This window comes from Clarias gariepinus, chromosome 16 (genome assembly GCF_024256425.1).
Source record: "Clarias gariepinus isolate MV-2021 ecotype Netherlands chromosome 16, CGAR_prim_01v2, whole genome shotgun sequence".
Lineage (NCBI taxonomy): Eukaryota > Metazoa > Chordata > Actinopteri > Siluriformes > Clariidae > Clarias > Clarias gariepinus.
The window spans coordinates 4,689,814-4,717,357 of record NC_071115.1 but is presented as its reverse complement, the minus strand read 5'-3'; the positions used below and the strand labels follow the sequence as shown (position 1 = coordinate 4,717,357).

General features: G+C 39.8%; 2 protein-coding genes across 3 annotated transcripts; both read left to right on the top strand.

Annotated features, from left to right (window-relative positions):
• Positions 1 to 2,491: 2,491 nt before the first annotated feature.
• Positions 2,492 to 9,452, top strand: zgc:86896 (uncharacterized protein LOC415190 homolog). The gene is made up of 10 exons (XM_053514878.1): positions 2,492 to 2,601; positions 3,012 to 3,092; positions 3,384 to 3,488; positions 4,484 to 4,706; positions 5,127 to 5,234; positions 6,594 to 6,800; positions 7,511 to 7,586; positions 7,686 to 7,879; positions 8,180 to 8,270; positions 9,205 to 9,452. Exons 2-10 carry the CDS (start codon positions 3,029 to 3,031, stop codon positions 9,208 to 9,210), a joined length of 1,074 nt encoding a protein of 357 aa, XP_053370853.1. The 5' UTR covers positions 2,492 to 2,601; positions 3,012 to 3,028; the 3' UTR covers positions 9,211 to 9,452.
• Positions 9,453 to 12,137: 2,685 nt separating this feature from the next.
• Positions 12,138 to 27,226, top strand: wipi1 (WD repeat domain, phosphoinositide interacting 1). 2 transcript variants are annotated; one of them, XM_053514955.1, is made up of 14 exons: positions 12,138 to 12,202; positions 12,354 to 12,500; positions 15,810 to 15,892; positions 17,145 to 17,314; positions 18,952 to 19,048; positions 20,378 to 20,475; positions 20,737 to 20,829; positions 21,200 to 21,270; positions 21,378 to 21,485; positions 21,607 to 21,771; positions 21,959 to 22,066; positions 22,691 to 22,800; positions 23,495 to 23,595; positions 26,638 to 27,226. In XM_053514955.1, exons 2-14 carry the CDS (start codon positions 12,427 to 12,429, stop codon positions 26,686 to 26,688), a joined length of 1,329 nt encoding a protein of 442 aa, XP_053370930.1. In that variant the 5' UTR covers positions 12,138 to 12,202; positions 12,354 to 12,426; the 3' UTR covers positions 26,689 to 27,226. The 2 variants fall into 2 exon arrangements, with proteins under 2 accessions (XP_053370930.1, XP_053370931.1); XM_053514956.1 differs by having other exon boundaries at positions 12,160 to 12,500; positions 17,148 to 17,314.
• The last annotated feature ends 318 nt before the right edge of the window (positions 27,227 to 27,544 follow it).

Genomic DNA, 27,544 nt, shown 5'->3' with positions numbered 1-27,544 from the left:
CTAAAAACATGCAGTTAGGTGGACTGATGAATCTAATTGCCTGAACAGTCCAAACAAATGCATAGATGTGTGCTTAAAATCGTCTGCTGCAGAGAAGAAGTTCATTTAGAGTGACCAGCCTTAGAAATCACCAATAAACAAACAGCACCTCAGAGCCGTTATGAAGGATTTACAGAGCATGAGTAGCAGATACATCTGAATATCAACTGTTTATGGAAGATTATTGCATTGTTTGGATGCCTTCAGCTTTGTTTTGCAGTGTAGGAAGAAATAAAAATCAGGAAAGACCATGGAACTATAAGGCGTGTCCTAGCTTTTGCCTGCTACTGTATTTATTTTGGCACAGATTTTACTCTGTATGCTCTTCCTGACACAATTTCATCCTACTTAGTTTATCCAGGTTTGGCGCCAGTACTGAGAGTGCACTGACTTGTTTATGCCCATGGCAAGGTTTCGTTATCATATAACTGAACCGAAAGGTTTCTGTCACTCTAACTGTATTGCAGCGCACCAGGATAAAGAATTTAATATTGAATAAAACTAATAAATATGTTTAAAGATACCAGGAAGCATTAGGAACAATCCATTCAAGCCTTTTAGACATTTAAACCAATTAGGAAACATTATAGTCTTACTCTATAGTATAGAGTATAGTCCTGTAAGCACAGCCTACTTTATCAGATTTCTTCCCTTCATATCAGATGTTAGAAAGACACTCCCTGATAGTGGCACACAGGATGATTCCAGAGCAAACAGCAAGTAATACCGGTTTATTCATTTTAATTAAGTGCTAATAAGCAAGCCAAATTTTTTTTTTTATTGCATTTTGTCTTATATACACAGCTTGTTATTTTGATGCATGATGAAAGTTAGAGCAGTGGAAAATAATGCAGTTATTAGAGCAGTTGGCGATAATGTTCTCTGGTATTGCCTGCATTCTGTAGGTATGCAACAAGACACTGTTGGCACACCGTGTGCTACTTTGTACAGCCTCTCACCCCTATGTAATCTGTCCATCAATGCAAAAAGAGGATCAATGAGCTGTGCTGCAATGACCTGCTGCTAGTGTTTGCAGGTTTTTACACACCCCAGTCTCAGGTGCTGCTGCATTGGATAAGAGTCCACTAAACTAAAAAAAAAAAAAAAACACCTCCAGCAAACAGCACTTTTATGATAAGATCTGGCACAGAATAAAGTCTTTAAGATGACTAACGCACACACACACACACACACACACACTGTGCATGGAAAAAGATAAGCTGTAGACTTTACATGTACACGTCCAAGGGAGGAGTGTGTGTTATAAAGTGCAGTAAATGTTTAACACAGTATTTAAAACTCAATCCTTTTATACCAACACCACACAGTATATGATGGCCAGACATACAGACACGGCAGAAGGATATGATGGCCAGACATGTTGACAAAAAGACAGACAGACAGATGACCAGACATAAAACTAGTAGAGACAAACATAAGCCCAGACTTACAAACAGGCAGACGGACAGATAACTGTAACCAGGCATTCAGACAGGGAGATGGACAGAGGACCAGACATATAGACAAAGAGACAGACAGAGAGATAAATGAGCAGACATACAGACAGACAGACAAGGAAACAGACAAATGGCCAGACATACAGACAATGAGACAGACAGATAACCATACATACAGACAGGCAGACAGAAAGATGATCAGACATATAAACAAGGAGACAGACAGACAAGGAAACTGACTTGTGGCCAGACAAAGAGACAAGGAGACAGACAGATGACCAGACACACAGACAAGGAGACAGACAGATAACCAGACATACAGACAAGGAGACATAAAGATGCCCAGGCATACAGACAAGAAGATAGACAGATGACCAGACATACAGACAAGACGACAGACAGATGACCAGACATACAGACAAGAAGACAGACAGATGGCCAGACATACAGACATACAGAAAAGGAGACAGACAGATGACCAGACATACAGGCTGTTCAAGACATCACTCTGTTCAAGCAGGTCTGCTTAAAAAGCTGTCACATTTACGTCATTATTGCCGTCACTTCCATCAGGTTTGTCATCTTTAGAGTCGAAACTACGACACTAACCCAGCATCGTGTAGGTGCATTGCATTCTGGGATGTTGAGTCATTCCAGAGTTTGTGTTCGATCTTCACTACTTCTAGTGGCTGGTTCTCAGATTTTTGTAATATGATGATGCTGATGGTGATGATGGTGAAGAACTTCTAGTGAAAACTGACTATCGCAAAATTGTTACAATTTTTCACAAATACACAAATATAACACCAACCAGCAATTTGCTACTAGAATCACTTAATACATCATTAATATTTTAGTATTAAACAACAAAAACAGGTAGAACTTTTTCTTTAAATCCTGCATGAACTCGTCTCAGGTGCTGTTCTTCAGTCAGTATTCAGACACACCCTCTTCCTTCCTTCTCTCTCTCTCTCTCTCTCTCTCTCTCTCGCTATCTGATTTTTCCAGTGCCTCAGTGTTCTGCTGCATTCGTGTCGACTGCCCAGAGTCCACGGATCCTCACAACTGACCTCAGGACAGAATAGACCGAGTCAGAGAAACCTAGGTGAACTATTGCTTTATCATAATGTTAGATTGAAATGTCTCTGTGTATCATCTAGTAAGTCTTTTTTTTTTTTTTTAGTTTGCAATTACATATTGAGTGTCATCGGTGATTTAGAGAAATCAAAAAAAAAAGCTGTTTTAGTTTAATGCAATAGATTAAATGTTGATTTGTGGGTGGTTTCATTGGAGGGTTTATTTCATTGATGTGAGTAATGCTTCTGTCATGTTCACGTTGAGTTATACTAAAGCTTTTTAATGTACAAAATAATCAAAATAATAACCTATTTATACCCACTTTTTTACCGTTTGTTGTTTTTCTTTCTTTTCTGTAAGACTTAATACTGTGTGTGTGTGTGTGTGTGTGTGTGTATGTGTGTTTGTGTGTGTGTGTTTGTGTGTGTTGCATTCCAGAACTCCTCTGTCCCAACATGTCTCTGTACAGCTTCGGGTTAGAGCCTCTGTCCTGTCACGCCTGGAACAAAGACCGAACTCGTAAGTGTGAACATGCCGGGCGCAGATCCATCCTTTCGCGCCCCCAACCCTCCCGTAATCATCCATTACACCCCCACCGATCCCATTCTGTAAAGTTATGTCCTGAACACTCAGCATTTTACTTTACCTAAATCTCCTAAATGCAGCCTCACTATCCACTTTAGCAGCACTGAGAGAGCCTTTAAGTGCATAAAGTGCATGTAACCGGAGAGCATCACTACTGTAATCATTATCCTCTTCCTCCTCCACCTCGTCATCATCATCATCATCATTAATGCTTCTGCCTTTCAGAGATCGCCGTCAGCCCCAACAGCAGTGTGGTGTACATTTACCAGAAGAAGGGGAAGGAGTGGAGCAAAATCCATGAGCTGAAGGAGCACAGCGGGCGAATCACAGGTAAATGAAAACAGGAAGCGGCCACTCTGTTAGTCAGTAACTCACTGATAATGCAACACACACACACACACACATACTGTATGCGGCTGACTCACAAGACAAACTACAGGGTGAAGGGCTAGAAATTCCCTAGGCATATACACAGTGGCACACACACACACACGCACACACACACACACACACAATCCTGTGTGTTATTATCATGGTTCTGGTAAACCTGATTAAGACAAACGCAAAGACAGACAGACAGACAGACAAACAGATGACCAGGCAGACACAAAGGCAGACAGATTACCAGACAGATTGATAAACAAACAGGCAGGTAGACAGACGGACAGATGACCAGGCAGACATGCACACAGAGAGAAAGACAGCTGATCAGGCACACTTGCAGACAGACAGATCTGATTAGATGAAGACAGACAGGTTAGCAGACATATAGATGATTAGAAAGACAGACAGACAAATAATCAGAGAGGTAGACACATTACCAAACACTTACATAACCAGACAGACAGACAGACAGACAGACAGACATATCAATGACCAGGTAGACAGACAACAAGATAGACACAAAGACAGAAACATATATAACCAAACAGATGCACAGATAAACAGACAGACAGACAGATAGATCAATAGATAGACCAAGACAGAGAAATTCCAGACGGACAGATAAACAAAGTGATGGACAGGCGGACAGATAACCAAACAGGCAGAGAAAATGGACAATCAGACATACATTGCTAGACAGATACAGATGCTAGACCGGCCACACAGACACACAGATGAAAAGAAAGATTAAACAGACAGACAGATGACTAAACAGGTAGACAGATATACAGACAAAACAAATTACCACAAAGCTAGACAGATGACCAGACATACAGAGGGACAGACAGACAGAAGACCAAACATACAGCCAGGCATACAAACAACCAGACAGACAGACAGATGACCAGAAGTTTTACAGTTCTGCTGTAACAATGTTTCAGGAATCGATTGGGCCCCGGAGTCGAACCGTATCGTGACATGCGCCTCAGACAGAAACGCCTACGTCTGGACGCTGAAGGATGCCGTCTGGAAGCCGACTCTCGTCCTCGTACGCATCAACAGAGCCGCCACGTGTGTCAAGTGGTCACCTCTGGAGAACAAGTTCGCTCTTGGAAGCGGAGCCAAACTCATCTCGGTGTGTTACTTCGAGAAAGAGAACGACTGGTGAGACACAGATAGATACATTTCTCTTTTATTTGCACACAATAGCGGCTTTACTGTATTATCACATCAAAGCACACATTATCACATCATACCCTTTGAAATATGTTTACAATTACATTTGGAACATATTGGAAATGTCTTCTGTTTTTCTCGCTCTTGAAGACTCTGTCCTAAAGTTACAGCTTTAACTGATGTTTAACGAGCAATTTAAGAAAAGCCTTCACAATATTCACGATCTCTTCTTGATCCCAAGCCTCCAAATATGAATCAAGTAAAAACAGCACAGTATTGTTCATTAGAAACATATTTACATAAAGAGATCGTTAAAATAAGTTTATATTAATCCTCTTTACACATACACATGGCAGTTAATCTTACCCTTTACCACTTTTAATGGTTCGTCATGGTGTTTTTGTGCAGGTGGCTCAGTAAGCACATAAAGAAAGGGATCTGCTCGACCGTGCTCAGTCTGGACTGGCATCCCAACAACATCCTGCTGGCAGCCGGATCAGCCGATCTCCACTGCAGGTTACATACACTACCTCCTCTGTGTGATTAATAACCGGTTCAGAATAGTGGCCAGGTCACTACGTGATGCTGGTGGAGGAAAAACGTTTTCTGACTCCCCAAAGTGGCTGAATAATATTTAGATCTGGTGACTCTGGTGCAGGTCGTAGGAGATGTTCAACTTCACTTTCATGTTCATCAAACCACTCTGTCACCAGTCTTGCTGTGTGTATTGGTGGATTATCATCCTGATACACGGCACCGCCTTCAGGATACAATGTTTGAACTATTGGGTGAACATGGTCCTCCAGAATGGTTCGGTAGGTACCGTTGTACCACATTTATGTACCATGGTAGAACCATGTACCACCGTGTAGTGCGTGTAGTATATCAGAAAATAAGTACCGTGGTACTATACACCTTGGTACAAGTACCATGAGACTACCATAGCACCTATATCAAGGTTAAAGGTCTTATGGGTATGAACATAGTTTACTTTATTTGTCATGGCTCACATCAGCTGTATATCTCGTAAACACGCACACACATTTAAAACAGTTTCCTGTAATACACAAGCTTGTATCTTTTAAGACCTAAAAGCTTCTAGTCAACAGAATCCTGTTTGGAGATGTTTGTTTGGCTGGAAAGCTTTTCGTCTAGAACGCATCGTATCGCTTTGTTAAAAGAAACCTGGGGTTTTAACTGCTATGTTCAACATGTGACCTGAAATAAAAGACCACAAAGCATCATAAAACAAACCAAATGCTGTTTCATTGGCATAACTTCGAGTCGCAGCACGAAGAGAACGCTTGGTGGTTAGCCAAAGAACCGGGTTACGTTCTGGTATAACTCGTGCTAAAAACTTGTTTTTTTAACAGCAAACATTTATTCTCATGAGCTCATGGGTACGCAAACAGCTGTTACGTAAAAGCACAGTGAAGGGATAATAAATGTTGCGATGTTTACGATTCTTAAACAGTGTTTTAGGCTTGGGAGCCGTTTGGCGTACTACAGCACAGACCCTGAAGTAGGGCTGGCAACCCTTGTAGCTTCGTATGAAAAGTAAACCGAACATTAAAAACAACTGCTGCTGTTGTGTTTGGTACAACATGGATGTCTAAAAATATTCACGGCTCCATTTTGAGTCTACTTCCTCAAAATAATTCACTCTCTTTGTTATCAACCGAGCTACAAGCTACTTGCCTTATGGTTTAAATCTAGACTAGATCTAACGGAGATCAGATTGAGATTAGATGTAATAGTGTACCATGAGATGTAATGCATGTTAAATGTCCACCTCCTGCGCATGAGTCACAAAACCAGCATTTTAGAGATAACAGTAGCGTATAGGCCTGACGGTTTACGTTCCTGATTTCGCAGGGTTTTCTCCACGTACATCAAGGAAATCGAGGACAAGCCCGGCCCGACACCATGGGGAGCCAAGATGCCGTTTGGCGAAATGCTTCTGGAGAATAAAGACTGTGGTGGTTGGGTGCACAGCGTCGCCTTCTCACCGTCCGGAGACACGCTGGCCTGGGTCAGCCACAACAGCTCCATCAGCGTCGCAGACGCCACACAGGGCAAAGAGTAAACACCCGACTTTATCTATTTACAGTCCAGACACATAACGAGGATCATTTCATTTATCTTGTGTACATTTTTAAATCATAAATGACACGTGAGTTATTAGGAAGGGTGTTCAAGTCAAACCGGGACTTTTGATTTGCGAGTTCTGAGTCTTTTAAAACTCTCTTCATATCTCTATGTAATCCCAAACTACACTAATGCACATCAAAGTAGAAAGTTCTCTCAGTACGCCGGAGCCATAATCGGACCGCCTGCTTCACGTCTGAAACGCTGGCCTCCCAGGAACTCCTTTGATGACCCTAACATGTGAAAATGTCTTGGAGCGAGGTCAGGACTGTACGGCGGATGTGGCAATAACAGATGCGTCTCTTTCTTCCGCAAGTCCCTGTTTGACTTGAACTCCCCTTCTAACTATAACGTAACGAACAGTCAGCTCTAGAACTGTTCAAATAAAGTCATGTAAAAGTGTTAAATATAACTATTATCATGTTTTAGCTGCATTTGGTTTACATGATGCATTTGGTTTCTACTGACTGGGACACATACTGTACTGTACTTTCTTGCTAACCCTCTTGGACATTTTTGCTGTGGGTGCCAATAATTGTGGAGCTGGTTGTTATTAATAGGCATGTAGGATGAACTGCACGAACCCTAAAACTGTAAAAATAGGATGAAATGTCCCAGTAATGATTATTTCTATGGTTTCGCAGGATTACGCAGCTGACTACAGAACATCTGCCGCTGCTCAGTGTGCTGTACGTCAACGAGACGGAGATTGTGGCTGCGGTAAGTCAGGATAAAGAAATAGATAGAATGGTTTGAAGGTGTGCTATATCTTGGATAGTCTGCGGCGTTTCCTCTCACTGGTGTTTTTGTGTGTTCCAGGGCCACGACTGCTGTCCCTACCAGTTCTCCTACAAGGGGAGCGGCAAGCTGGATTTCGTGCGAAAGCTGGGCATCGCCAAGCAGACGTCCAAAAACAGCATGTCGGCCATGCAGCACTTCCGCAACCTGGACAAAAAGGCCACGGCCGACGAGGAGGACAACGAGCTGAACAGTCTACACCAGAACAGCATCACGTAGGGACAGAAAACATAAACACTGACTCGTTCAATTACTTTCTCTTGATGCAATGACAATAAATAAATAAATAAATAAATAAATAGGCTTGATGCCTTTTTTCTACTCATGCAAAATGAATGATTGTAATATTTAACCTTGCAACCAGTGTCTCACTGCTACAATTCTGTCCTGACCGGAACATTGTATAACTTGGACATATGATTTAATGTTATCGAACGTCAAATTTAACAGACAATATAATCACTTTTATTAAAAAGAAGGCTCCATATCGACTACAATTTTTTTTTGACTTGCAGCCAGCTGTGTGTGGTGGAGGGAGACAAGGCCAAAGTGGAAAAGTTCAGTAGTGTCAGTCTGGATGGATCCATGGTGCTCTGGGAATTCAAGGTACTGCATGACTCCAACTATTAACGATATCCAGTGGATAGAGCTTGGTATACAGATGTGTTACACAGTGTGTTACAATAGTGACTGCGGATCAGATAAGACATGTCGACATGCATTTAAACTGATTACTTACTTTAATTCCTATTTCACCAGAAACACTGTAAATATCCTTCTGCAGGATAGAGACAATTTATTATCATCCTCTCATCGCTATTCCACTTTATCCTGTATTCAGGGTCACAGGGTCCTGGAGCCTATGAGGCAGGGTGGACCCTGGATAGAGTGCCAATCCATCTCAGGGCACACACACACACTCATTCACACACAACAAGCAAGTCAGGAACGGCAATTAGACTAATCTGCATGTTTTTGGACTGTCGGGGGAAACCCACCAAGCACGGAGAGAACATGCAAACACCATGCACACAGACCCCACAGTGGGAATCGAACCCTCAACCCTGGAGGTGAGAGGCGACAGTGCTAACCACTAAGCCACCGTGCCGCCAAATAGGCAGATTAGTTGGATAAAATTGTGATATTGTTTCCTGATATATGAAGGCATTCGGGGTCTCAAAAGGTTCAAGCATCATTTCTGTTGCCTCATATGGGGGGGTTCTTCCCTCCCACAGTCCAAAGACTTGTATTGTACAGTAGGTAGACTGGTGTTCCCAAATTGCCTGTGGTGTATGAATAGAAGTGTGTGTGTGTGTGTGTGTGTACTTGTAGTGGGTAGGCGCATCATTCGGTGTGTACCCTGCCTTAGGATAGCCCCCAGACCCCCATGACCCTACACCGGATAAGCGGCATAGATGATTGACGGATGATTTCGACTTAAACCTATTCCACATTGCAACACACTCAAAAACAACTTTTTCCAACTGTCGGCTTTACATTTTTTTAATTAATGTTTCATTCTTTCATTTTCTCTTTACAGCCTTAAAGCTCTGAGCCAGCGTCCCCACCACATCACTCCACACGACATCATGCCAAGAATCTCAGTGTCATTCTGCTGCTGTGTTTCCAAATATTGTTTGAGGTCAACATTTGATTTTCTTTTACAAAATAAGCATACTGTATTTTTAATTTCTGTAATTACTCAGACAAATTGTATTACTCTGTGAATATTAATAACACAGACTTTAGTTTTTGTTTTCTTGACATATTAAATAAAAAAAGTATTTTGTGATTTTGTGACCTTGTGATTAGTTTCTATCTTGCCTGGATTCTTCTCCACAATGAAATTTTATACTTCTCAAGACTTCTCAAACTTAGAAGTTGAATATTCTTTTGCATTGACATTTAAAAGGCGGTCTTAAAGTCAGAACGTTTGAAATCCACCAGTTGAGAGCAAATACAAGTGCATGAATTTTACATGACTGTTTTTGTTAGTGTTATACATACCAAGCACCAAATAAGGATTTTAGACATTACAAAAATCATTATTACTGTATTATTTGCAAGGTCCGATCCATAAACCACTGTGCACCAACCATGGCACCTGACCTTCCATGTGCAGTGAGACCACAAGATGGCTCCACTTCACCATTTTGGGTTTTATAAATCACCAGATGGCTCCAAGGCTGCGTCCTGCGTAACCTTAACCTGGGCAAGGTAGACTTATCTTCGTTGTACCTTTAAGGAGGATCAGTCTTTGTCCAACCACTGCCCTCAGATCTGTTCACCAAGGCTGGCCAAAGAACTAAGCTCCCAGTGATACTTCTCCAGTGGGATCATCCAAACTACACCAACATCACCAATCCTCTTTTACCAACATTCCTCCAGAGAGTTTGCTCGCTTGTCTTTATGTGAAAGTGTGCAGACAGTCTGGGATAACCTTAAGAGTGTTCCAGCTCCAAAAAGGAGCCAATTAAAATAGTTCCTAGGGATAACAGAAGGTTACCAGGCCCAGATCAGCTCCTGGTAGAGCTGAATTAGACAGGGAAGATAAGTTTTATAGCTGGAGTTTAATAAATTTTTTATATAATTTTATTAATTGAAGCAAACCTCAATTCCACTGTACAAAAAGCACCGTACCACATCCACGAGTTACCATTAGCAAGAAACTACCAAAAAAAACCTTCTCGTCATAATGATTTATAATGATGTAAATCTGGCATTGGCGGCGTGACTATAAGATGACTGACAGGAAGCTAATCCAAACAAACATTCCTAACCAGAAGGCTTTTTTTCCGTTAGGTAACACACTTGTTCTGATACAACAGCTTAATTTTTTTTTATTTATATATAATTTTTATTGATATTATACATATATAATAAATATATAATATATAAAATATTGATTATTGCACATTTATACGTGTAACTGTTTGTTTATAAAAATCTTATGAATCTGGTAAAAACACAGTAGTACTATATACTCACAATTAATTAATCAATCAATTAATCAATCAATTAGATAGATAGATAGATAGATAGATAGATAGATAGATTCATAGACACATAGATAGATTTTTTATTTGTTAATTCTCCCCCCAAAAATACAAAGCAAGATAGGAAACTCAAGTGGCATGGTGGCTTAGTGATTAGGGTTAGCAGATAAACAACAATACAAAAAAATAAACAATTTACTTACACATCTATACCACTTTATCTGGTATACAGGGTCACGGGGGGCCTGGAGCCTATCCCAGGAAAGTTAGGGTGCAAGGCAGGGTCCACTCTGGATGGGTTGCCAATCCATTGCCCACATTTAAGGCGGAAATCGAACCCGGATCCTGGAGGTGTAAAGCGACATTGTTAACCCTTAAGCCAAAACAAATAATAATTATTATAATTGTAGTAAACAATAATTTTACTAACATGGCAAGAAACTAATAATATAATCCAACAATCAAACACAGCAGGAATAACACTAAGAGCACAAGAAAAATATGGGAGGAGAGCAGGGATTACGAAATATGAAATATGTGTGTGCGTGTTTTTCCTTCTAGTTTTTCTGTTAATTTTATCTATACACTTAAATGACTGGGTATAGAATAATACTAACACAATAAGAAACTAATAATATAATACTACAGTAAGACACAGCACAAAGAAAATATGGGAGGAGAGCATGGATTGAGAAATGTGTATATGGTATGTTATATATTTTTTCTAGTCTTTTCATTGTGTTATTTACATTTAGGCATTTGGCAGACGCTCTTTTTCAGAGCGACTTACATTTTTATCTCATTACACATCTGAGCAGTTGAGAGCCTTGCTCAAGGGCCATTGGGCAACTTGGTGGTTGTGGGGTTTGAACCTGGGATCTTCCAAACTGTAGTCCAATGCCTTAACCACTGAGCTCAAATTCAAATTTTATTTGTCACATACACAGTCATACACAGTATGATATGCAGTAAAATGCTTGTACGACCGCCGGTGACCTTAAAAAAAAAAGTAAATAAAAACTATATATAAGGGATAAATATTAATAAAAGAACTGAAATACGAAAGAAAATAAATGTAACTAGTAAAATAAACAAACTGTACAAATAAGGGCATAATAAAAATATTACAAAATATAGAAATATAGGAGGGGTAATATATATATAATTAAAAAAAAAAAGTATTTTAAAGTGGCAATGGCTGTGCAAATATGCATAAAAAGTGACTTATGAAAGTTATGAGAGCTACTCCTGGCCCTATTATATTATGGTGTAAAAAAAATATATATATATAATTATAAAATGAGATATATGATGTTATATATGTTTTTTTATGTTACATATTGTAATATGCCATATATTCATTATTTTATTGTTTGCTTCTGCAAACCAATCAGCGCGCGCCTTTGTCCATCCGACCAATCAGAATGAACCAGCAGCCGCCAACGGTTTTGCCTTAGCCCCGCCCACTATCACGTGACGCGCTCTGCCGTGACGCAAGAGCCATCAGCTGTTTTTGTTTTGCTCCTGTTCGGATCATTACGGGTCTGTTTATTATCCTGTAGTTATAACAAACATTTATTACGTGCAGTTATTAAGCGTTTATTAGCGTTACCGCAGAGGAGATCACTGAGCAGACCCCGTCCCCGGGTGGATGTCTTTATGTTTGCGGGTTTTTTCCTTCTCCTTCTTGTAGATCTTGAAGCTGATCCAGTGGATCCGGGGGCTCCGGTGAAGGCGGGGCCGGGCGGAGGTCGCCGGAGTTCGGCATGGAGAGCGGAGAAGGAGGCGGTGGAGCCCGCGGCCCGGCACTGCGCTGCGCCTCCTTTAACCAGGACTCCACGTAAGCACTTCCTCCATCACTCACTCATCCACTTTAACAGGGGCTCCAGGGATCACCCTGTTATTATCTTTATCTAACAATATGATTAGGTTTAACATTTTAGTGTTCATGTCAAAGTAAAAAAAAAAACAAAAAAAAACACACACATATATGCATTAAAATGAAAACCTCATCCATTCTGACCTTAAACCTAGGACATGTTTACACTTCTATATATAATCAGTATTGACTTTTATTATTATTAGTTGTGTTATTATTGTCCTGCATCTCCAGGGTCTGGGTTCGATTCCCAACTTTGCATGTTCTCCTCATGCTTACTGGGTTTCGTCCGGTTTCCTCCCACAGTCCAAAGACATACAAATTAGTGTTAGATTAATTGGCATTCACGAATTGCCCGTAGTGTGTGAATGTGCCCTGAATCTCCTGGGATAGGCTCCATGCCCCCCCTCCTGTGTACAGGATAACGTGGTACACTAACCCGCCAGTCAGTTAGTTCTGTTAGTTAGTTAGCGAAATGATATGTGTGGATGGAGTAAAATAACTAGTTAAGTAAACAAACAAATCATAATCTGTTGATAATAAACAGCCCAGTGTTCGTGGAAGCATTGTACAAAAGCAATATCACACCCGAGGTCATGCTGTTGTGCTGAATATCAGCACAGCTATGATATCTTTGAATCCTTGGCCTATGCCTCCCTGCTTATAAACGCATCCCAGCCATGCTGATATACAGTACAACAGCACATATCAGCACTGGGATATCAGTTAAGTGTTGCTTAAATAAATGCACATACTTTGTTTCAATAAAATTAGCCTATTTTATATTATTGGCACAAGATTTCCCACTTTTTTTCTATTTATAATATGGAAATGTTTTATTAATGACAAAATAGGAAGAGAAAAACAGCCTGTGTTTATATCATCTAAACAAGTTCAGAACAGTTTTATTATAATTTTTTTGGCGTGACTATGTTTTAACGATAATATCAAGGCTGAGCGATTGCAGAATATAGTGTGTCATATCCTTCTTACGGCACAACCCAGGCGATATGATGAATCTTCATTTCATTTATTTTCATTATTTTCATTTTAACCACACATGATTGAGCAAAAAAAAGTAGCAAAAACTTTTCTCAAACCATGATACAGTCGGAAAACGTTTGTGTTGTGTTTCACCCCTAACTAAAATGTAGTTGGTGCCTAACATTTATGACTGCGCTCCTATGGAAAGGGATAAAGCTTTTGAGTCTGAGTTGGTGGAGTGTGAAATTCAGTTTGAGGTTTTCGATGACATTTGCATGGTTTCATACTAATTCTGAACAACAACATTGCAATGGACTAGTAAAGTGCTGACATTGGATGAGTTCTTGTCTGTAGCAGGAAAAGTTTCATTATGTTCATGTCAGATTGTTGTATAATTAGCTTTTTTCTGAATGAACACCCAGACTGTAAATATACAGTATATTATGCTATGTATTAGTTCTCACTCTAGGTCTACAATATTTACCATGTAAATAAATCACTCAGAGGGTGCTTAATTCCTCACCAGGGTTTATGCTGAAGAGATTTTCGCTATACTTATTATCTAATTTAAGTGTTGTTGTCTCTTTACTTTAGTATTAAATGTCCTCCTGCTGCGTTGTGTTTCTTATCCCAGCTGCATGCGCTTTGTCTCTTTATTACACTACACACACATTAGTATATATACACTGTAATATGACTTGTCAACAGGAATGCTGGTTATGTAGCCGAAGTTATGATTTAATTGCAAGAGAGGTTACTTGGAAGAGCGCGCCTGACAGGAACAGACACGAACAGCTATGTGGAGAGGAATGAAAAGGCTGTGAGACAGATGTGGGTATCAACAACCATGTTAGCTCACTGTGTTGCCTGCAGGGATAAACGCTCTTCAGACGTATGGAATTACAGCAGCTTGCGTTTCTGTGGATCGAAAATAAACAAACTGGGTGGGTTTATGATAAAAATCCTGTTGAATAGAATGCTCTGATGGGTTTTCCTTCTCGGGGTGGCTCTTTAGGCAAGTGAGAGCACAACAGAGACACTCAGAGGAATCCAAAAGCATCTTAGCAGAGGTATTGTCAGTCAGGAAAGCATTTTAAATTAGAATCGACTCAAGTTCAAAAATGAAGTGCGTTATGTCCCACAGGACAAAAGCATTAAGCACCAACGGACTGCCTCAGGGACGTGTACAGCGGCCTCTTTGCATGATGGGTGCACCGCTTAATGCTCTTCCCTTCTTTCCCTACTTCAAAGTCCAATATTTATGCTTCCAAACCAACTAAATTCTTTATACTTTTGGGCCAGTATTAAAGGAGTTCCTAAAATTGTTCCGTTGTACAGAGAAAGTGCATTACTGTAGCAGGGGACTATATAGAAAAGTAAAGGGAGTTTTTTTTATTCTCTTAACTGTGTTTTTTTTATTCTATACAATCTGAAGTCCCCTATTGACTCGAATACCCGAGTATCATAAATATATCTTGATCCCAAACTGTCTGTCTGCCTATTTATTTATTTATCTGCCTCTGTAAGAGTCTGTCTCTCTATGGGTTTATTTATCAGTAAAACTGTCTGTGTCTGTTTGTCTTTATTTGCCCAGCAGTCCACAGGTCACTATGGAGTGAGAAAGTCTGTATATTGTGTATTATTATGTCTGTTCTTGGACTTGAAGGGACTCAGTGACTGCAGTTAAACAGAATACCAGTGTTGCTGGAACAGAACCTTTTGATTAACCAGCTGTTCAGCGTTTTTATTATTGGACAGCCTGTTGTTAGAGGACAAATAAAGGTTGCTGGTAGACGTGGCATTTGGATCTTTCACTTGTCTTCTTGTCTCCATAATGAAGAAGGTTTAGTTACAGAGTAAAGCCATAATTCATACCCTAAAGCTCAAAAGTGTTCAAATGGTGCGACGTGAGCTGCGTATATGACTCACTCAGTTATATGACTCACAATCCTAAACAGGAATTTCTACTGCTTCAGGTTACATCGGTTTTTACTTTCTTCCTGTTCACTATATCACTCAGAATAGCCATATTACTAGCTATATACTGTATATTACATATATATTCATACTGTATATTGATAGTAATTTTATTTATTTATTTTCATCATGAGTTCATCCGTTGACAAAATAAAGACATTTTTATGCTTTTTTAAGATCTGAACATTTTAAATAACATACTGTATGCAATGTGAGTGCATGGAACATAAAACAGTTTATACAGTTAATTATATTTTTATCTGTTTGTTGTAACTGCTTGTTTAACATGTTACATTTTTATGTATTCAGGTCGCTGGCGGTGGGTACTAAGGAAGGTTACAGACTGTTCTCCATCACCGCCGTGGATAAACTGGAGTGTATTCACGAAAGTGGTAAGTATAATGAACTTCTTATTAATGTCCATGCAACCCATCGGGTTTCATGCGAATAGGTTTACAAGTAGGTCTGGTGCAGAAAATGTACCACTACCACTGGGAACATAATATTTACATAACTCTCAGGTAACAGGGCATGTTGGAAAATAATCAACGAGGTGATGGTGTGACAGAGCCGAAGGTCAAGCAGCATTGCTATTACTGCAACAGAGCTGATATATTCAGTACGCTTCAACAGTTGTTATCTATGCCCTATCTTTTTAAAACTCAAATTTAATTACAGAAGCATTATGTTTCCTCTAAAGATGTCAGAAGTTGCACCATTGTTGATGCTATCAAATAAACATCAGAAGTGAGGCATATATTTATTGTTTATGCATTAAGTGTGTATGTATTTTTTGGGCACTTTAGTATATAGCAACCTCTCCGTCATATATTTTTTTTATTTTTCCTATAACACAGCAGTTTAACTATGATTAACAATTGTATTTGTTGATGAATGATTCATTTTCTATCCATTTACAAATACATATTTGATGTTGTGAATCTTCCACAAAGCAAGAAAACAAAAGTTGCAGCTTCTTATAATACAAAAAAATCACAAATCTGTCCATCCTGAAGAGTTTCCCTGTTTCAGCAAACGCTAAAGTATCGATACTGACTGCTACAAAGTACTGACATTGGAGACTCCTTCCACAAAAGTTCTTAATATAGAAATGCACACATATGAAAAATCCAGCATATTAAAGGTCCCATATCCTACTATTTATTTAACATATTAACACAGGTCTCAGAGCTCCCCAAAATGTGTGTTAATTCTCCAGCTTGAGTATTTCGCAGATAATGCACTTTTTAAAATCTCAGACTCCCTTTATTTTACTCTTTTACCAAAAGGGCCATTTCAGTATCTAGGTAAATGAACTACTGCTAAGCCACACCTCCTCCAGGAAACTGCAGACCTGTTTGAAGATTGCAAAGCCGGGGGAGGGGATCATCTTATATGAGGTCATAATAGGGGATTATCTGATTTGTTTGTTTGTAAACCAATCTACATGTCTAAAATGACTAAAAAGCATAATTTCCTAATAGATGCCCTTTAAAGTAAATTTATGATTTGATGTCATAGATGCGTTGCTGTTATGAAAATAATCAACACTTCATGACACTTTATTGTGCTGTCTTCTCAACAGTTTTGTGTATATGCGGTGACTTTGAGGCATGTGTTGTTTTGTTTTCCGTCACGCTTCAGCAGAGAATCCGGACGTCTACATTGTGGAACGTTTGTTCTCCAGCAGCCTGGTGGTGGTGGTGAGCCACTCGATGCCGCGCCGCATGAACGTCTATCACTTCAAGAAGGGAACAGAAATCTGCAACTACAGCTACTCCAACTCTATCCTCGCCGTGCGCCTCAACCGACAGGTGGCCAGGATATGACCTAATCAGTGTCATGTTACTGTCTGAATGCTAGATTTTACTCATTTTTAGCAGTGCGAGTCGCACAGCGTGTTGTTTCGATTTCCTGTTATCACTGATGCTTGCTGTGTGAAAGTGTACTGGAGTCTAACCTAGCCAGTAAGTCAGGATATTGTATATACAGTAAATCCGCTAGTTTAGCATTGATCAAACTGCATGTCTGAATCATGAAACATTTACCACAGTTGGTTAAAGTTCTCAAGCTGACATGACTTTTGACACTATATCACACTCATACTTTAAGCGGTTAAGAATAAAAATATACAAAATTAAGTCACAGAGGAAAAAAAAAAGAAAAAAACAACAAAGCGGGCATTTTGAAGCACAAGGTTTGAGTTCATTAATTAAAAAAAAATATGAAGAAAAGAATGCCGTGAAGTAGCTAAAGTTCCCAGAAGACTGTTGCTAGGCAACTGGAAACTAGCTGAGAATTGAACTAGCTAGCAAGTTGCTAGTTTAGAAGTCGTTTTTAGCAAACGTGTAGGAACAGAGTCGACATAACTGACGCAGAATTGTTCAGAATATCAAAATTTTTTTCAAATATGTGAGAAAGTTATTGAGAAAAAAATGAGAAATGTCTAAAATTACCCTTCAATTACACTTAGTTAGTATTCCTCAGTATCACGGATCCCACAGCAGCTGAGTAAGCAGTTTAAGCTAAGTGTAATTAGCTTGTTAAAGGTCAAAGTTGCTTAAAGTTCTCAATCTGACTTGCTGATGTGACACTTAACGCTGTGTCACACTCATACTGTGAGCGGTTAAATATAAAAACAACAACAAAGGCGCTATTTTGAAGCACAGAGTAAAGGTTTAAATTCATTTATTCAAAAGTGCAAGAGGCTAAAGTTACCAGAAGACTGTTGCTAGGCAACAGAAAACTAACTGATAATTAAACTAGCTAGTTTTTAGAATTCGTTTATAGCAAACGTGAAGGAATTGAGACGAGATCGATGATACAAAAGGGTTCAGAATATTAACATTTTCCTCAGATATGTGGGAAAATTACTGTGAAAAGTCTAAAATTGCCCTTTAATTATACTTAGCATAAACTGCTAACTCAGCTTCTGTGGGATCCGCCATACTGAGGAATGTTAACGTTGCTGATTTAGGAGATGTTAAAATGTAGGTAGTTTGTCACAAGTTCAGCACTAATGTGTCTGGATTTAAATAAGACATGTTTGTATATTTTAATAAATACAGATATACATTATAAATCTATGTACATTATGAATATATAAATTATGGGGCAGTGGTAGTTCAGAAGGCTAAGGCACTGAGTTCCTGATCAGAAGGTCGGTGGTTCGAGCCCCAGCTCTACCAGGTTGGCATTGTTGGGATCCTATCTGCTCCAGATGGCCGACCCTGTGCTCTGACCCCAGTTATGCTGGGATATGCAGAGAAAGAATTTCACTGTGCAGCAATGTATATGTGACAAATAAAGGCTTAACTTAACTTAACTTAGCTAAAAATGTGTGTTCAAGCCAGATTTAACATAACAGTTTAAACCAACGATGGGCAATTTAATTTCATTTATGGTTTAACAGTTACCTTAGATGACTCTGTGTGCGTGCGTTACTCTGCAGAGGCTGGTGGTTTGTCTGGAAGAGTCCATTTACATCCACAACATAAAGGACATGAAGCTTCTGAAGACTCTTCTGAACACACCGTCCAACCCCTCAGGTGAGACGGAAAACTGTGTTTGTGTGTAGGCGTTGAGTGGTTTTGTTGAGCGAAAATATGTATACTAAGGTTTTTTTTTGGAGAGTGGACAACAATCACAAAAGGTTTCGAAACTATTGGCACCCCCTGAAGAGAACAACAGCACTGTGTCTTTGTTCAGCTCGCTCTGAGGTCCCTCACGTAGAACATTTCACAACACAATAACTCTAATTGTGCTTTTATAAACTTTTGACCCTCATGGAGTGTCGTATCACATAGCAGCTAGCAACCAGGAATGCGAAGGTTCACACGTGAGTTTTCCAAAACATGTAAAAGCAGTGCCAACATCTTTTTAAATTGCTGTTTATGCTGCGTCACAGGGTGCTGTGACCCGCTTAGTGGGAATCACCATCTACCTTCTTCTGAATAGATGAGCCTACAGATTGATGCCCATGATTGTCTTGTGTCAGTGGGAGTGGGTTGTCCCTCCCACCCTGATAGTAGAAAATAGTTTGGGTCAATTAATTCCAGGTGGTGGGTAGTTTAAGCATCTTTAAGTTTTAAATCCAATTGCAATTTTCAGATAATAGAGCAAACGCTTTTCTGTTGCTCCACTTCTGGACACAAAGTAAAAAATTATTATTGATTATTACTATTATTATTCCATGCCATTTATGTCAGCCATGTTTAAATATTTCTTTTTCTAAGTTGTCATTTTTTTTTATTTATTTATTTATTATAATTTTTATTCAGTAATTATGTACTTCTACATATATTAGAAATAAAATAATATAAAAAGAATATAAAATAAAATAAAAAGAATATAAAAAAAAATTAAATAGAGAAAATAAAAATATTTTTGATTCAATCAATCATTTTTTTAAAGTAATCACTTTTTCTGGTAGTCTAAGCGAAGGTCTGTTTTTGTAACTTTTAATATAATTGTACACCCATGTTCTTGTACACTCGATCTGCTTATAATATATAAGTCAAACGGAGACTTGTGATGAAATCTTTTATGAGTAAAGGGTGTAAAAGTGATCGAAATTTACTGAAGACTTTAATCACAGTACAGGGTTGAGTCTTGTAGCCACACTAAAACATCTGAATAGTATGTTATGTAGAGAAATAAAAGTAGCTTTTTTTTGGATAATTGCGTTCTGTTGTTATGCACAACCACAATCCTGGTTTGACTTGAACACCTTTTTCAATTGAATTGAATTGAATTAAATTTGATTTGTATAGCGCTTTTAACAACTGACATTGTTGCAAAGCAGCTTCACACAATCAAAAGAATTATTGAAGTTTTGTAAAAGAGCCATGTCCTAACCTCTTTGTGATCCTGTGCAGGTCTCTGTGCTCTCTCCATCAACCATTCCAATTCTTACCTAGCGTACCCCGGCAGCGCCACCATCGGAGAAATCATCCTCTACGACGCTAACAACCTGGTAAACGCACCACAATCATTATTATAATAATCATTAGGGCAGGATACTGGTTGAAGATGCAGATTACATCTTGACAGATGTTCTGCTTTATTACGTATTATTCTGAGTGGATTGGAGACATACATTGTGGCTACAGATTTGGTTTATAAATATATTTTTTTAGCTATCGTATCTAAATCCCTGATAGTGCATATCTCTGAGAGTTAGCTCCAAGAGCTGAGTCCGTGTTTATGTTCTTGTCTTTGTTTTTTCCACTCACAGAACACGGTGACCGTGATTCCAGCTCATGATAGTCAGTTAGCCGCCATCACCTTCAACGCCTCCGGCAGCAAACTGGCCAGCGCCTCAGAGAGGGTAAACACTCACACACGCACACACACATACACACACACACTCACGCACAACTATACCAAGTTTTATACCAATAGAAGTCTGGATCCGTAGGTGATTTTTAAACATAGTGGACACTGTGTATACGCTGACGTCAAGAACGTTAAGCATTTCTTAATGTATCAGAACCGATGTTGTTGAGATTGATTCTTTTAAGTTTTTATTTTGGTTAAAAGAAAATGTGAAATGATCATATAAGGAGAAATGTCTGTGGATCCAGTGGCCATCCTGTACAGTATATACACCAATGCACACACACACACACACACACACACACACACACACACATAACCAGGGATTAACAGACTGTACTGTATGTCCTGTACTTTTCTAGGGCACAGTGATCCGAGTGTTTTCCATTCCAGAGGGACAGAGACTGTTTGAGTTTCGCAGAGGAATGAAGAGGTCTGAATTCGCCACATGGCCCAGAGTTTATTCTGCTACGTTTTCTAGAACCGTTTTCGTTTGCATGCGTGCTGAATGTGTGTATGTGTGTGTGTTTGTGCACGCAGATACGTGAACATCAGCTCTCTGTCCTTCAGTCCCGATGCTCAGTTCCTGTGTGCCTCGAGCAATACCGAGACAGTCCACATTTTCAAACTGGAGCAGCACGGACACGGGTACGGTAGTGACACACACACTCACACAGTCATATAAATAAAGATACGGAGAACATTATAAAAGCAACATGAAGAGATTTTCTATAGACTGTGTGTGTGTGTGTGTTTAACGTGCGTGCAGTAGAGAGGAGGAGAACCCCTCGTGGTCGGCGTACGTGGGCAAGATGTTTTCGGCGGCGAGCAGCTACCTGCCGGCACAGGTTTCAGGCATGATGAGTCAGGATCGAGCGTTCGCAACGGTCCGCCTCAACACACACGGACACAAACACACCTGCACTTTAACAACGTGAGTGTTCGCATGCTGACACACACAAACGCACAAGCACAAAAGCACAAGCACACAGCCACCCGCCATCCGCCCAGTCACATGTTTTATCATGTTATGTTGTGGGAACACACTCAATCTCATGACCCTGTTGTTATGGTGCATTAAACAGTATATTGTATGCTGTATCATGTTGTTTACGTTTCAGAATCCAGAAGCTTCCACGGCTCCTTGTAGCCTCGTCCGAAGGGCAGCTCTTTATTTATAACATTGACCCTCAGGATGGAGGAGAGTGCACGCTGGTACACAACCACAGGTGAGAGCGAACAACAAACGGTGGTGTATTGATGTGGGTAACCTACACCGAGACGACACACTGTGCTTCAGCCGGTCACCACTAGGGTGCGCTGTCTCTCTTCTCTACGTTACACCTCTTGCTAGATTAATGAAACTGACCTGCGCTTACACTATGTGATCGCCTTCATACACTTTGTCCGAGTTTTCCCGAAGCTCATTTCTCATCCTGCAGCGTTCAGTTTAAAAACATAAAAGGAAAAATAACACACGTTTCGTATTTCCTCATTGGCGTTATACAATGAAGGAAATGTGGCGTGTCATGCCGCGTACAGGAAAATAATCAAGGCAGGTGTGGTGCGATGTGAACTGACACAGCGTGGGGTTAGTCGTACCACCTCGGAGGTGATTATTTTCCCATAACAGCATGAACGGTGTATTATTCCCTCCATCCCATACATACTCGCCAGTGCCAATGAAACCAGATGAGCAGGTGAACTGATCAGATTTTAGCTTCCCTGTTGGTAAAGTGTGTTTAAGGCGTACAAGTCAGTCACAAGACTCCTGCTTGTTCATTTGCTAAGACTTTTAGTTTCTAATGTCACCTGACTCATTCCAGTGTATCTGACTGACCTTTGACCCCCAGGCTCTTGGGATCGGAAGAGGAGGCCGAGGCGTGTGAGGGAACGGTGGCTCCTTCCTACGCTGCCACGGCGGCCATCGGCACCAGCGGACCCGACTCTGCCAAGCTAACCGGTACACACTCACACACACGCGGCATACACAGAAACGTGACATGATCATTATTCCATTTCAAAATCCTGCATTTAGAAAATTATAGCCGTAGTTTATAGCTATAGTTAAGGTTTTATTACAGTGTTTTGTCAAATTGCTGTTGAGACATAAGAGATATGAATCACAATTCAAACCACAACAGTGACTCTGCTTCATTATATCACCCTGTCGTTGATTTATTTTCCTAGACCAGGCAACACTAAATGGCGATCCGCGGTCCGGATCTGGACCGAGTGACAGTTCTACCAGGATCCTAATGCTTTTCAAATAAATATAATTAATATGCCAGTAAAAGGGTTAAAGGCCTTGATCAAGGGCCCAACTTGGTGGTGGTGGGGTTTAAACCTGGAACCTTTCAAACTGTAGCCCAATGCCTTAACCACTGAACTACTCCTGCTATTGCAGACTGAACCTTCAAAGATAAATGGACAGATCAATATATGTTTATACTTTCTGCGGACAGTTTATTAAAGATTAAAGATTGTTTTTGTATTCCATACAGAGACAAGGAATTATACAAGTTCAAAATGTTTATAGTATTTACTAAAAACCAACAATGAATGTTATTGAAATGCAGGTGTTTCCCGAGGTTCTCTGGTTACTCAAAGGTCGAAGGGATCACTTGTATAATCTGCGTGTGTGTTTTTTCATTTAGGATATTCCGAGGACGGTGGGGTGATGAAGGGCGAGGTGATTCCAGAGCACGAGTTCGCCGCCGGTCCCGTGTGTCTGGACGACGAGACCGAGTTTCCTCCAGTGAGCATTCAGAACCCATAAAATCCATCCCAATCACTAAAACTTCATCCGAATCACTAAACTCAGCCGCCACCACCACCACCACCATCCCTCGAACCTTCGTCAGTGTGTGCTTGACTCTGTGTGTGTTCTGTACACTCTTGCAGTGTTTAGTCTCCGTGCCTCGGGCTGTGTGTGTTTAGATTTTACAGCAATAATCACTGATATTCAGTCCCTGATGGAAGCTTGATGTTCGCGGGGTTCCACCTGGGGCGGGTGTGAGTGGAACTAAGATAGGAGATGAAGATAAAATGACATCACTAAGATATATATTTTTACAAACATAAAACAAACTTCTTAACAAAGACTGTTTTTTTAAATTATATCTCTCTTTTTAAGCTACGATGATAAACAGATCATTATTAATTATTATGCATATGCGTTATAGTTTCCCCTTGGAGTCTGGTTGACTTTTTTCTCAGTCATGTAAATCCTATTTATCAAACAAAAAAAATCCCCAACACATTTTACTTCTGATTTTAAGCAATAATATGGATGAAAATAAAATAATCCATAATGTCTGCGTTATCAGGCAAGGCATATTCGTTGGCCGATATTTGTCATCACACACTTACCATAATGGACATAGTTAAATAGTTTAATATAATAATGCATGGTGAGTTGGTTAGTTAAAGAAGTGCATCAGTGGATGCTCGGTAGGTGTGTGTGGTGCAGCAGGAGGTGGAATTCTAAACTCACAGATCTTGGAGGTAGTTTGGAGGTTTAACTTGCAGATTTAAAAAAAAAAAACCCTCGAAAGGTGTGAATAAGGCGGTACCTCGGTATAAGAATTTTATTCGTTTTGGGGGGCGAGTACTTTGGGCAAAACACATTTTTCTATAGGAAATAATGTAAATGCAGATAATTCGTTTCAGCCCCCCAAAAATATTACCAATACATTAAACCTTGCTTACGATTCCTCTTGGCACCGGCTGCTTTAAAAAAAACGAAACTGAATGTGGCCCCGTTTTCTTCTTGCTACTGTCTTTAATAACATTCCTGGGACCCATGGTGCTATGTCTTCACTAAATCTAATTTCTAACATGGTTGATGGAAGAATACACACAGTCTATTAATTCCATTTTCAGGCACGCCACGGCAGTCGTAAACTTAATATTGAAAAGACAACATTTACAGATCTTCTAGCTCAACACCTGTACTGTAATATTTGGCATTTTCCTGAAAACAAAATAGTAGTTGTTGACTTTTACGCAGTATCTTGTGTGTTTGTGTGTGTGTGTGTGTGTGTGTGTGTGTGCGCGCGCGCACATAAATCAAATGGCAACGTAAATCAACGCAAGTCGTTTTAAACAATTCTTACACCTCGCCTGCTTACTCAGGCTGACGGAAATACAATCCAAAAGCCCTTTCACAGAGGAACGTCTTCTCTTCTCGTTCTAATTTAACTGGACGTGTTTGATGCCTTTAGTTCTGGCATCAAATAAAAAAAATTGTTTGGTCGTTGCGACAAAAGACAGCCAACAACAAACTTGTTTGAGAAATATTGGATTTTAAATCTCAGCTCGTCTAACAGCGGTGTAGGATCACGTGAAACTCATGACGGCTCCACGTACTGCAGCGCTGTCGGAATGGAAACAAAACATAAGAATGGGTAGAAGCATCTCCCTTGTGACCTCATTATTACTCTGAACAATGCTTTTGTTTATCGATAAGTTTATTTTCCGGATCAAGCTAGTTGAGGACGTCTATCGTTTGTTATCTGACACAGAGAACATTTTGGTCGAGGTTTTTTTTGGCTTCGTGATGTACAGCGTGACCCAAGGAACCATTACCATGTATATCTTTCCAAATATTCAGCTCAGTTGTTGTTGTTGTTGGTCGGCACGGGTTTTACACCGTATTCCCTTCCTGACGCAACCCTCCCATTTTATATGGGCTTGGGACCGGCACTGCATCCAGTGGCTGGGTTTGGGGCATTGGGTGGGAATTGAACCCGGGCCTTGCACAGGGCAGGAGAAAAACCCACTAATGCCCTCATCTAAATTTTTGAAGCAAATCAATTTTACTCCAACAAGGACTTGTTCATTTTGTCTCATTTGTAGTTAACGTTTTAAGTCTCTTAGTTTTAATTTGGGTAGAAAAACATATCTGGCGTGACCAGTGTCCCCAAATTGGTGTGATTGATTGATTGATGGAAATCCACCCAATCTGGCAACACAAGTGCCGTTCTTAGAGAATTTGAATTCCAAATCAGTGACCACACCACGTGTCTCCGTTCTGTCTTAAACTCACTGTCTCACACTTTCGCGCTTCTTTCTACTTGAGTCCTCACTTAGTTCTTGCTGAGCAATTAAATACTTAATATTTTCAGACAATAACTTTTCAGTTGTATGTGTTTAGTTTTTTCTTTCTTTATTCATATATGACAAGTGACAGAACTGTTTACACTGATACTAAGTGCCATCAAAACAGTTTTAGCCAGTTAGCAAGTCAAACTGTGTCTGGGCTGGGAAGTGTGAGTAAATCTTGCTGCCTAAGAAACAACTACAAAGTCAATCTTGAAAACTAGCTATAGTGGTTAGCAAAATCTAGCCGTGGAGTTCAAATCATTTCTTGTAACATTATTTGGAACTTCATTGTACTGTAGATAGTTGTGCGTTCGTCCGTTTTGAGTTCTCGTTCCTGATTGGTCAGCCCAGGATCACAGCGTTATCGTTTCTATAGCAACATCTCGTTTTTTGTACCAGTGTGTGAATAGTTTAGAGTGCACCACCTGTAGGATTATAGAGGAACGGCAACATTTTACCACCTCAAAAATGTTTTATTTTGGTGATTTTTTTTCCTCCACATCTCTAGTGGCTTGGTGCGTTAAGGACGGGAATGAAAACACAGGGATTGTTCGTGTATTCTTTTGGCATGTGAGATTAGTAGAGATGATGCTGGGGACACACACTCCTGCTGCTGCACTCTGTTATTTTGTCTATAACACACCCGAGCACGAGAGAACAATAAAAACTGTCTTGTGATTCTGGTTTCTGGTAGATAAATCGGTGTCTTGGCGGATCCCGTCGTGGCAGAACCGGCCGTCCGTGAGAGCCTTCAAGCCGGAGCGGGACGACCCTCGGCCCACGAGCCGGGACTAATTAACTCGTTTCAGGAATAATTAACCCACTATGCGGACTAATCCGACTCATTTCAGGGTGCTAACACGTCACGGGCAGAAAAAGCATCAGGAGGGCGTGGTCTTTGTCGCTCGCTCTCCTGAAGGGTGTGTTATATGCATGAACAAACCGTAGCCACGGAAACCACACACGTTTCATGAAGATGTAAAACTGTAGCATCGTATTATATTATATTATATTATATTATATTATATTATATTATATTATATTATAGTCAATTTTAATTCTGTTGGTTTTTGTTTAACATTGTCATATTTACAGAGGCAAATAGTTTTTTTTTTGTTGTTGTTGTTTTTAACGTGCTGTATTAATGTATTAATACCATGTTTACACATCATCATCCTGAACACTAATACAACAGGGTGTGCTTTTTCAATGTGTACGTGCCTATGAGTTTATTTGTATTTCGCAGAATTGCTGGAAGACCAAAAAAAATGAAAAAAATAAAACTAAAAAAGAATCTATAGAAAATATGAATAAAATTATGCAAAGCACTTCTCTTGTCTGGTCTGATTTGATTATGTTTACACCACAATTGATTGGCAATGATTGTTTTCCTAAAACACATGACACTTAGAGTTATTCATTACAAAATATGATCACGTTATATAATATAAGTAATATATAAATATAAATAAAGAATGTGGAACTACAAGGCTGTGATTAGAACTGAGCGATTAAAGGTCCGATATGTTACTTTTCCTTCAGGCTAACACAAAGTCTCAGAACTCCTGCAAAGTTGGTGTGTGTGTCAAAGTTCTGAGAGT